The sequence below is a fragment of the Pogoniulus pusillus genome, chromosome 27 (genome assembly GCF_015220805.1).
Source record: "Pogoniulus pusillus isolate bPogPus1 chromosome 27, bPogPus1.pri, whole genome shotgun sequence".
Taxonomy (NCBI): domain Eukaryota; kingdom Metazoa; phylum Chordata; class Aves; order Piciformes; family Lybiidae; genus Pogoniulus; species Pogoniulus pusillus.
This window is the reverse complement of record NC_087290.1, coordinates 11090548-11103232: the sequence shown is the minus strand read 5'-3', so window position 1 is coordinate 11103232 and position 12685 is coordinate 11090548. Positions and strand designations below refer to the sequence as shown.

The 12685-nt window shown below is 41.1% G+C and overlaps 1 protein-coding gene across 1 annotated transcript in view; it reads right to left on the bottom strand.

The window, feature by feature from the left end:
* VMP1 (vacuole membrane protein 1) overlaps positions 1-12685 on the bottom strand; it is a 76720-nt gene that overhangs the window by 16009 nt on the left and 48026 nt on the right. The window contains 2 exon segments of the mRNA XM_064165925.1: positions 1031-1147; positions 5062-5142. Of these exon segments, the coding sequence (XP_064021995.1) occupies positions 1031-1147; positions 5062-5142 (198 nt within the window).

Below are 12685 nucleotides of genomic sequence, written 5' to 3'. Positions count from 1 at the left end.
AAAAGACAGGAGAAAAAGGAAAATGTTGAAGGCTTAACTGCTCATGGCAAGAGAAAGATTTTTAAGCACCTCGATGAGTGTACTAGAGAAGTAATTTTATACTACTAATAGCTTCTGTTCTTTTAATGTAGTGACAAAAGACTTCCAAGAAGCAAGACAGCTACAAGCACTACATCAGTCCTATGAGATGTTTCAAGCCTCCGAACCCCAGCTGGAAATGCTGGTTCGGATCATCACAAAGAGTGAGGTAGCTCATGACATAGCACTGACCGCAGCCACCAGTAAGGAGTGGCCAGGGAATCTCTGCTTCATCTGCCTTTGGACAAAATGGTGATGCAAATTCAAAGTGGTCCTGGAGAGTCTGATTGTCACATTCAGAACATCCAGGAAGGCTCTGAGCTGGGGCTGGGCTAGATGATCTTCAGAGGTCCCCTTCTAACCCTTGATGCTGTGAGCGGGCAAGAAAACCTGGATACGCTCTGAGGTCAAACCCTTTCAAAACGGCACATCCTAAGAACATAAAAAATTGCCAATCTGTGCTTGAAAGCCATGGACAATACTCCCAGGGCCATACCCTAAGACTGCTTTCTGCAGGCCCTGGAGCACTGAGGCTTTCCTCTATACATTTAACTGAGATAAAAGGGAGCATGTAAAAGTGTGGCTTAACCGGCCAGGGCAGACTGCAGTGCTCTGTGAAACCAGCATCTGTCCCAAAAAGGCAAGTTCATTATGAGTATCAAGTCCTTTCAGTCTGGTAAAACCCCTAGGTAAATAACTTGGCTAACCACCAATTTCCTGAGTGGTGTAGGCAGCAAGCTCATTAGTTTGTAGCTATAAATTACTCAGTTGCCTAGTTTTGAGAGCACAAGAAGCCCAGCAGATCCTTTCTTGTAAATCCTTTGCACCAAATTAATTTCCATTACTTCAGGTCAGGAAGGGAGACTCCAGAATTTATTAAGAAGTAACAGTCAAAAGAGAAAAAACAAAGAGAGTCTTCACCTCAGAGCCCCGAGGGAGGTGTAGTACTTGCCTGGATGTGCATTTTAATGACTGCTTTCCCAATCAAGGTTGCACCAAAGAAGGTCCAGAAGGGAACCAGAAAGTGTCCACAAGTTATCCCAGCCAGGTCGAAGAGAGGGTTTGGGATCTATGAAGGGCAAGGGAAAAGAGCTCATGAGTTGCAGCACTGAGGTGAACAGGAACATAACAGACTTAGAAACTCTGAAAAATGAACATTTTCCCCTCATTCAACTCCATCCACAACTCTGTTTTAGTATTCACAAGAACATTAATGTTGCACCACATAGCTTAAGCCTCTAGGATTCAGCTAGACGATGTCCCAGACAATTCCACTCTCATGGTCCCTTCCTTACCCCCTGGATCTTAAATAATGGCAAAAAAAGAGGCTAACAAAAAAAATGTCCACGTGAAAGGCACAGAAACCACAGCAAAGCCTCCTCGAGTGATTTATCAAATTTTCTCCCTGACAAGCACATCACTCTTGGAAGGCAGTGCTCCGAACAATCCCCAGTGACTTCCATCTCCAAGTACATTAAAACCTGGTATTTACAGCCAGATGTATCCAGTTTAAAAGCACTGATTAGATTTTATTAAGCATATGCAAGTCATTTAAAATTAAAAGTGGTTTGGGTTTTCCCCCCCTTACCCTCTTTATTTTCCTTTTCGGTTGTTGTTTTTGTTCCACTCTTGGCTTGAAATTTGCTATTGTGATACTATCTGCAAAATGTTTTGGAATTTAAAGTAAGAAAGCATCCAAATTGCAACCTTTTCACACATCACAAGGGCAGGATGTCTGAGTGGACACATGGGGGATGTGTCACGCACAGTAGCAGCCCATTACAGGCTGCAGTGTTTGTGCTGGTTTCTTACACAAACAAACAAACAAGGGGGAGACTGAAAGAACCTAAAAGACACTGAACTTTGCAACTGACTGAAGGGAAATCTGCAATCTGTGAGAGAACTTAGGAGAGTTATACTTAGCTGTTACAGACTGACAATTCAAATTTATAAGCACCCACACCACCACCTGCGTAGGAAGAAACCTGAAACGGTCTCTAATCATGCCCCAAAAGGGTCTCTCAACTTGCTACACGTCAGCTGAAATGATTCTTTCCTTTGAGAGCTGTCTTAGGCATATGAGGCCACTAAATTATTTATTCATATCATAGCTCTCCTGAGCCAAAGCTGCTCCAGGTCTCAAATGCGTTCCTTGTTGGTTGGTCTGAGATTTTCTTCATAGAATCACAGAATTATGTAGGTTGGAAGAGACCTTTAAGACCACTGAGCCCAAGCACATCTACCATGGCCACAAAACTATGTTCCCCAAGTGCCACATCCACATGTTTCTTGACTCCACCACCTCCCTGGGCAGCCTGCTCCAATGCCTGGCCACTCTTTCAGCAAAGAAATTGTTCCTAATCTCCAACCTAAACCTGCCCTGGCACAATTTCAGGCCATTTCCTCTCTTTCTATCACCTGATAGAAGGGAGAAGAGACCAACCCCCACCTCATCCCAACCTCCTCTTATATGTTTTTGAAAGCTGTAGGTTCACAGCACATTTTAATCACTATCAGCACAGAGGGAGCAGCATGCCTTGGGCAGGGGTAACTGCATCTCTTCCCTACACTACACATAGCACTATGAAGTTACTCAAGAGGTCCACACCAGAGTGTATTAGCAGGCCAGTGAGGTTTGCTCTTTGCTTTTGTACAAACACACACAAGCAGCAGTGAGAGCTGCCACAGCAGCCCACAGAGACAGGAGGGCAAATTCTCACAAGTCCGAGCAAGGATCTTCCAGGGCTGGTTCTTGCTTTGCTCCTTCCCCAGAGCTGCCTTTACATAGGAAATAAGCTCCAGACAATAACACAGAGCTTTCTCATTGCCACTAAACAACACTGCAGCCAGCTGACTACACTGATAAACTGGTGAAGTGTTAAATTTAATTTGGTAGTGGGTTTAGGTAGCAATTAGAAGCCACTGCTTGACAAAGGACCTGCAGCTAGGACAGTCATCACCACTGCACAAGCAGGGCCCCTAATAAAGAAAAGTACACCCATCTAAAATTCTCTTTCAATTCTAAAAGACAGACCACAATTAAGGGGAGCCAGTAAAGAAGACACCTTCTAGCATATGGAGAAGCAGAAACAAGGAAGAGAAGTCCTAAAAGCTTGTGGGGGAACACACAAATGCAAGGGGCACACATAGGGGCTGCCTTCCTCACCTACAAATGGAACAAAAATGTGTAGCTGGGCACCCCTGTGCTTTTCCATGCCTCTGCCATATTTAACCCCGCTCTTCTTCTTGCTGCTCTGCAGTTATTCTGTAAATATGTTTACAAACCCTCAAGTGCTTTGTGATGGGTTCATGGTTCCTCATCCCTCCCCCAACCCGGAGCTGCCTATATAAGCAGGAGGAAGCTGGAGCTGGGAGTTGTGCAGAAGAGGGCAGTTAGTAGGTAAGAAGTTAAGCAAATGTTTAAGTATTGCTAAGCAGGAACTATTCAGAGTTTGCACATCACCTCTCCTGTTTACCAACTCCTTCCTCATGTTGACCATTTATCCACACCTCACCTTCTCCAGCCGCCCCAGTAACTCATCCCTGCCACCTACAAGCTGCTGTTCTGATGACACAAGGCAGACAGAGCAGCCTGTGCAGGGCTGTCTCACAAGATGGTGACTAGAGGGTAATGAGTCAGAGGAGGCAGCGAAGGAGCAGCCAAAGAGCTTAATGGATGGAAAGATTTAAAGAACAGCTTGTAAGTTACATCTGCACTCCAAACATTGAGACAGTTCAAAGGATTAGCAAACAGAAGTTGTATGCCAGCAGCTACAATCAGAATCCTTTCCAGCTAACACAGGTTACTTACATTCCAGTAAATAGTTAAAATTGTCATCTCTGCAATTCAGGAAGCTAAAGAGAGAGGCTAGACAAGTGTAGAATTCATTCCTCATGGCTGAGTAGCTGGCTCATGTCTGTGGATGTTCCAGAAGAATGGGATCATAGGGGATCTACACTCCCCCCCTTCACTGTAATCACATTTCCCTGCATGATGTCCCACACTTCGTGTGGCATAAGAGAATAAGAGACCCATTCCTACTAGTTTTCTTTGAGCTTCCAGAGAAAGCTTTTAACCTGAGATGATTCAACTTTTTTTTCTACTCCAAAAGAACAGTATTATGCTACTTAAACCACTAAAATACAGTGATTAAAGTCAGATATGAGCATCAGTAGAGATGGAGCTTTTTTTTTCCCCTCTAAGCAAGCAAGTAGTTTGCAGCTCATCTAGCCATGATTTGAGAATTTGCTCCCTCTTTCTGCTGTCTCTGGTTCCTAATTGACCCCAAGACGTCTTCTGAGCTGACTTAAGAAAATCACCAAGGATGGATATCCTGGTCAAGATTTATACAGGCAGCCTGGCACTCCTCAACCTGTGTGCATCTTTGGATTTGAAGATGCCAAGCACTGTAAACTGTAAGACATAAACACCTCAGGGAATTCTAATACGGCTCCAGCAGAATCTATGGCTCATGATAATAATATGGGCTGAGAAGGTCCCAACATGTTAACTGTCAGTTGGCACATGATCTCATCTGCCAAATACCCACAGACACAGAAGAGAGTGAGAAGACACAGCCTCAACATCTAATGCTGCACACATCTCTGGTCTGAAACAAGCTTCTTGCATTTTAAGACCATCTTAGTCTCTGGTAAGTCTTCCTGGCTGTGACAGGCCTTTTGCCTCTCTAGTGAACTGACCTGTTTTAATCAGGTGCCACCACATCATGCTGAGCTACAGAACTTTGATGTAGAATTCATTGTGTTTTCACTAACGTTGGAGTTTCTCCATGCTGTTGTACTTGCCAGCCCCACAACCATTCCATTTCCCCAAGCAGAGAACACAGCAACGGCAAACAAGGCAGGAGGAGCCATATGGACTCAAATGAAACCAAGCCACAGTTCACAACATCAATTTCACTGCACTGTATTCAATCTGCAGTTGGTGATTATAAAACCCCTCTGTGACTGAAATGAACTTACTGAAGCACAGGCCAAAATGCCAAAGAACCCAACCCTCTGCACCAGGTTCTGGACAGCCAATTTGGCCCGGGTAGCAAAATCCTGCAAAGAAGAAAACAAAGAATTAATGAGGCAACCCCAAAATGTATGTGATTCCAACACCCTCCAAGCATTGAGATGTCCTAGCTAGTAAACTGAAGAACTTTTAATGGAAACTGACCTTAGAGGGAAGAGAGAGAAATACCCAGTGCTCAGATTGGGTGTTAGGAAAAGACACTGGGACAGGTTGCCCAGGAAGGTGGTGGAAGCTTCATCCCTGGAAATTTTTAAGTCCAGGGTAGGTGGAACTCTGAGCAACCTGACCTAGTGTGAGGTGTCCCTGCCCATGGCAGGAGTATTGGAACTGAATAATCTTTGAGGTCCCTTCCAAGTCTGACAGTTCTGTGATTCTGTGAAAATCTGACACATAATGGAAGTCATTCTTCATGTGGCACTAATTTCACACCACCACAGAGAGAGGTCTTCTAGGATTTACTTCCCCTTATCTTTGAAATGTCAGTGCTGCTTATACCTTCTTCCTTAAGCAAGCAAAGGGAATTAATCCTTTCAATGCCATTTTCAGTGTTAAAAAGGTACTTTCTCAAAACACAGAGACAGTACATGATAATCCCTTTATATCCTCAGATCTTTACACTCCAACCCAGGATCTCAGTAAGAATTCCAAGTAGTCTCTACAACAGGCTTGTAAAGTTCATTAAATCCACAGGGTCAAAACTAAAATCCTGTAAAGGTGGCAGACCAGATAACATCTGAGCTGCTCTGCACAAGGCCATGCTAAGAACATGCTGCCTGCATTTATTTTGCTTCCAAACATACTCATGACCAGCTCCTGAGACTCCAAACTTCTCCAAATACACATTAAACACTTGAAAATGCAACATTAAAGACTCTCACAAGCAGTTTATTTGAATGTGAGAAGTGAATTTACAAGAGAATAAAACCTCTTGGAAGCAAAACCGACCTCGAAAAGAGTTAAAATTAAGGTCAGTGTTACTGCTTCAGGCTCGGCAACAGTAGCTGCAGAAAGCTGAGAGTACCTTTGGCTACAGCAACCTTAAAGAGTAATTATTAATTCATTTTTAACAACCTACAAGTCAGCAATAAAAAGTTCATCTTTTTTTAACAGCAAGGCAATATTCACTGCTTTACACCCTGCAGAAAAAAAACAGCAGATAGATTCAGTATGCACTGATGATTTACACTGTGCAGATAAATTCAGGGTAGAAATAGCTTTAATCAATAATTAATGCCAGTCTGAATTCCACAGTTGGCTGCTGAGGTATAGAATTTAGACTATCATTACTTATTGATTAAAACAGTCACAAGATAATCCAGATTAATTCTAGCAATGCAGTTTTACCCTGGTTACAGTTCTGTTGGACCCTTCACTGCTACACAGCAGTGCAAAAGTAAACTGCAATGCTCCTCAGCATTAAATTCTGAACTACAGAAATGACAAAAAACTTTTAATGATTAAGAAAAAAAACCTTTTTAGAAAGATAAATAATAAATTACATTTATAAAGAGAAATCAACTGCAGCTTACACTTACAAATAAATTCTCTTTTATGCCCTGCTTTTCGAGCAGCAACTTTTCCTCATTACCGTGCTTTCAAAACAGTAAAACACTCAATATTTTTTTTTCTTATTAGCATCAGAATAATTATCTTTTTTTTTTTTCATGTTTGAAGAAATAACCCAAATTAACCCAAATTCTTCATCTTCAAGGAAAACACCAAATAAATAGGATTTCCTACAACTCACTGGGACAACTCTTAATCAGAAGAGAATAGAAAACCCCTTTAGAATGTTCTGCAAGGGGTGAATTTGCTGGCTTTCAGCAGGAGTCACACCTTGGGTTTGTGAATGTCTTACTGAAGAGCAGAACAGATGAAACATTCACTTTTTTGTTGAAAACTTGTTGCTGAGATTTTCCTCTTTAACTTCTCTGGTACGTGTGCTATGTAAGAGTGATTAAAATCTACCCTCAGTGAGGCTGTTACCAAACACTTCAACTCGTATTAGTAAACCAGGGCTAGAACACCTCTATGTGACAACTAATTTTAGTTCTCCTTCATGTTTTGTTTGTTTGTTTCCTGTTAAGAGAGTTTACTTTGTCACAAATAGTTATTTATAACAGAAAAAATACAATGTTCCAGCAAACCAAGCCCTAAAAACTTGCAGCATCGAGGGCAGCTCCTTCTCAAACTAAAATTCCCTCATCACTATTTCCCAGTTAATAACCAAAGCCAAACTCCAAGCTAATATATGATCCCTAATGGGGTCAGCACTTGATACCCCTTGAGTCCCACCGAGGATTTAAGGAGATGAACTGAAAAGGATGAGAGAACTCTGCAGAGTGGCAATAAAAAAAGCAGCACGGGAAGGAGGCAGCAGCTCTTCCAATTCCTTATCCACGCGGTGAAGCAGAAATATACCTTCAGAATTTCCCTACCACTGAAATTTGAATGTGCTAAAGCCTACCAACAACAGATTAAGACCTTTGAGAAGGTGAACTGAAAAAGCAGAGCCTTCTGCAGGAATTTCATCACATGCCTCCCCCTTGCACTCTACACCCAAGCTGAATGTGATCATGAGTTTTTCAGTTCCTATTCCGTTCCCTGTTTGACAATGCTCCTAGGGTTACAACAATATTTTCACTTTTATAAGCCCATAAAGATTTTTTAATTGTTATTATTATTATTTTAAATTTTATTGTACAGCTCCATAAATCTCATTGTAAAGTATCTTTAAAATCAAATGCTACAATCCAATTATTCAAACAGGTCCAGGATGTATTTCAGTGGAGGTAGCTTCTACTCCAATTTGAAGATATTTAGCTTTTACCTTCCTGGTCACAAGCTGGAATTGGGGGGGGGGGAAAAATCCCTCTCCATCAAGTGACCTATAAACTAATGTTTGCAGCAGAGCTGGTTTAATAAAATTATTATAATGTCATACAAATGGACTGCATTTGCTTGGTGTAAGCACAGCACACCATTTTTCACCAAATTGCTTTCAAATTAGCAGTTTCCCTCACCTACATTTCCAGACTGCTGCAGAATTCAAGGCTGCCTTTCAAATGGGTTTTTTTTTGTTCCTCCAGTTAAAAACATAATTTTTGTTCTAAAATTCAGAATGAAAGCATCCCAAAAAATGTAACAAGTTTGTCTCCCTAAAAAAAAAACAAACCCAAACCGACATTGGGATAATTTTCCTTACCTTATTAATGTCTTATATTTCATATATTTCTTTTTTATTGTTGCTTTGATTGTTTCTTCTTTAAATATTGGGGTTTTTTTTACATTCTATTATAAAGTACTCCATGGAAAGTACAGCTCTAGCTTAAACATTTCAGTCAAGAACTTCAAATCTGTTTTCCTTTCTCAAATTTTCTAAATAAGCCAAAAGAGATAAATTAAGGAATTTTCCCCCTCTCCTTTTTTATGATCTAATGCATAGCTACAAATAATTTGCATGGTAATATCCACATCAGGGTTGCAACAATCAATGCATTTGCAGTCTCAACATCCCCTTTAATGAAAGCAAGTTCAGAAATGCTGCTGTTTGGTTGCTTCCTTAAATTTCCTTTGTTAAATCTTTGCAACATCTGCAATAATAACAATAAACAACCCCAACCCTTAAAAGTTTCATTTCTCAGAGAATACAGCCACCAGTTTCACAACTTTTACCTATTTCACAATAGATTTTTTTTCTGTTGTAAAGCCTGCACAGGGAACAATCTTTTATCTTTCTTTTTTTAAAGCATTTGAAATAAAAACAAAGCAACTTTCAGAAGATACAGCTCTAGAAAATTAAATTAAATTAAAAAAACCCCAAACCAACCATACAAACATAAAAGTTCAGCTACTTACAGGCAAAACATTTTCCCCCAAAATTAAAGTATCTAGACTGGGCTCGACTCTCAGTTAATATGATTCACTCCCTAGAACATTTCAGGATCCTTTAGCTCACTATGTTCTTTTCAAAGATGATTTGTCTTTTTGGTTTGGAAATAGATTTCCTGTGGCTGTCACAATCCAGGCAAAGGAAGGTTAAATGATTAAACATTACTTCATTGGGTTAATCATCAGATCTTAAGAACTGGAATGGAAATGAGGCACAAAAAGGTCAGTGCTGAAATACTGATTCACAAGGCTCAGCTGGCAGCTTGAGGAAGTTTGCTTCCTATATGCCTTCAGGAAAATGGTACTTTGTGTTGGTACTTTTCAGTACTATAATGTTGCAAAAGCAAAATACCTTCCAAACTTAGAGGGATTGCAAAGAAAAATAACAGGTTTTGCTGCTAAGTAAGGTTTACCACAATGTTCCTTCTTTAAATCTGCATCCTGGTACATCTTTCCAGTGTAACTGAACACAGACCACTTATCCCTATTGAAAAGCCCTCCCTGAAAGAGAGGCTGGATGGTGGTGTCCTAGCTACTCGGCTTCATCCCCTCTCTCTCTTTTACTTTGTTTCCATGCATAATGTCAAAGATCCATACAGTGGTTTGGGCTGGAAGGGATCTAGTTTCAAATCCTCTGCCACAGCCCTGGGCATCTCTCACTAGCCCAGGTTGCTCAAGGCCTCATCCAACCTGGCCCTGAACATTTCCCAGGTAGGGAGCATCCACAGCCTCTCTTGGCAACCTGTTCCAGTGTCTCACTACCCTCACTGGAAATAATTTCTTCCTAATATCCAGTCTAAATCTATTCTCTATTTCTTCTTTCTCCTTTCATTGTGAAGTAAGCTGCACAAATCCATCTACACTTGAGTGCAGAACACTGCACTAGTTTTAGGACTAGGGGGAACGGAACAAAACTAGAAATGAGCAGATTCAGACTGGATGTTAGGAAGGAGTTCTTCACCATGAGCATGCTGAGACCCTGGAATGGATTGCCCAGGGAGGTGGTGGAAGCCCCATCCCTGGAGGTATTTAAGGCCAATCTGGATGAGGCTCTAGACAGTCTGATCTAGCGTAAGGTGTCCCTGCTCATGACAGGGGGGCTGGAACTAGATGATGCTTGTGGTCCCTTCCAACCCTGACTGATTCTATGATAGATTTAATTAACAAGCTCAAGAAACATTTAAAAAGTAAAATCCATTTTTAGTCTTTTCCCTCTGTACCACTAATTTATTAGCAGAAAACAGAATGGCATCACAATTTCAATGTGAAGCTTCTTTCTCCATCTCTAAAAACAAAGGCTGTTGATGGATCCAAAGCAAGAAACTGGTTGATGGTTACCAAGGAGCTCTGAATTTCCAGCACTGCATTGAATCCCACAGTCCTTCCAAAAACAACCCCTAAAACTCTGTCAGAAGATTTTTTTCTTGACAGACTGCACAGATGGGCCTGCAATCATTATATGATAAAACAGTTGAGTTCCTAACATGAAGTTGCAATCAGTTTCCAGCAGCATCAAGCAAGCTATGACTTCCTGTGACAAACCAACTCTTCCTTGAGTGCAGCAGTGAGGAGAGTTGTCAGCCTCTGAAAGATTAATCCAGAGTTTGAATGATTTGAGGCCCTGAAAAAGCTTTTCTTCTGCTACAACTCTTTCTTTTTCCTACTGTAACCACATTTACAAATAATTTGGTAATATTGCCAATTGTCAGTGATGCCAGCATTAATGCAACTGCTTGAGCAGGATATTAATTATCTGGCAGATGGTAGCTTCAAGAAGTTCCAAATCAGATTCTGGAAGGCTTGGGAGGGGTTATGCAGGATTTATTACTCTAATAAAGGAGAGGGTCATGAGTGAACATTTAAAAAAAAAAAATAAATCACAAAGGACAAAAAAAAGGAGATTTGAAGTGAACATTGTGCACCTTCACGGGCCTCTACAAATAAGGAGGCCACTAAAATTAAGAGGTGACAGAGATGTGAGGGAAAAGTGTACAATGCTCCAAGATTTGAACAGAATCATCCTTCAGGATATGAACAGAATTTATAATACTGTTATAATTTTTTCCTTACTAGAAACAAAGTTTAATTAGTCAAATAATAATCTGGGGAATTTTTTTTTTCAAAGACTGAAGACAATGCACGAAGCTACCATCTCAGATTATTAAAATGATAAATTCCTTCACATTTAAAAAGCTGCCTACAAAGACAGTGCTCCTTTTTATGTAAAAATCTGAGTTATGTTAAAAATGAGCTGCACAATATTTTGTTTCTTCTGGCTTTCTCTTACAACACAATGGAATCAAACACAGCTTATGGGAGAATGACCATTTGTGGTTAGGCAATGAGTCGTAGAATTTCAGAGGACTGGGAAAACTTATTAACTCATTGAAATAAGATATTAACTGCAGAAGAGCAGTTCTGAAAAAGTCAGACAGCTACCTACAGGCTGAGAGGTTACAACATAGAGCCTGCCAAGGAAGCAGGAGATCGGCAATGATGCCTAATGATCGATGTGGTAACCTGGAGTTAAGATGAGGAGAACGGAGATCAAGATACAGTTGACAGTCATTGCTTGTCACTGCAAATACTTCATTACTCAGTGACCAAAGAAACCATTTCATACCTCCTGGAAGACATCAAAGATAACAGATCTCATGAGTAAGGTTCCAGTAAGTTGCAAGCAGGAACAGAGTGGAAGTGGTTCATGATGGTGCAGATCTCCCACTCCATCAGCTGCTGTGACTCGACATCTGGACACGCACAGTAAAGGCTGTGGTCCAGGACCTCGCAAAAAATACCCTGTCTCTCAAAAATATTTCCAGCTTAATGCAAATAAGGGGTAAACTAAAAAGGGGTATTTCTCTCCTGTTGTCTGGAGGAAAGAGGGTGTGAGAGATGAGGGTTAAACTTACCACTCAAAACTCTGGAGAGGAAAGACCCTGCTTTGCGCACTGGGCTGCCAAAAGACAAAGCTGAAAAGGGATTTCAAGTTTTACTGCAAGCAGCAAAGGGAAGGTGGCAGATCTAGGCAAGCACTTCAGTTTGTCAAAATAAAGGTATTCACAGACAACAGGCATGGGACAGATATTCCCGGTGAAGAGGATTGGCTCAAATTCTAAGCCTGGGAATGGAATAAATTTCACCTCAGATGATGTCTGTGTTTTGTGAGACATTATATTCTACAGAAGGAATAGAATATGGGGAAGTTACAGGGGGAAAGTGCATCCATGTTGAAAACCAGAACAGTTTGAGAAAGTACAATATGAAGACTAGACAGCAATGAGACAGGGCCCTCGGCTTCACCAAGGAACCACTGGGAAGAGGAGAGAGAAGTACCTACAAGGCTTCATTGCACAGACTGTCAGAGCTCTGAGATCTCACAACCAGTAAGACTTCAACCCATTATTCAGAATGTCTGTAGAGAAGGATGAGCACGTAGTAGGCACTACACACCAGTGCCAAGTCAACAAGAAATCAAATCCACAGGTGAATTCTTCTCCCAGCCTTTCCCAGGACAAGAACACTGAGCAAAGATTGCTGAGGGAAATGCACAGATTTGTTTCCACATCTGTTTGTGTTGGAACTCTTGACGCTGGTTGCGTGCTAAGGGGCGATGCTGCAATCCATAAAGATCATCAGAAAGATGATCATCTTAGGGACTCTGTAATCTCAGAGATC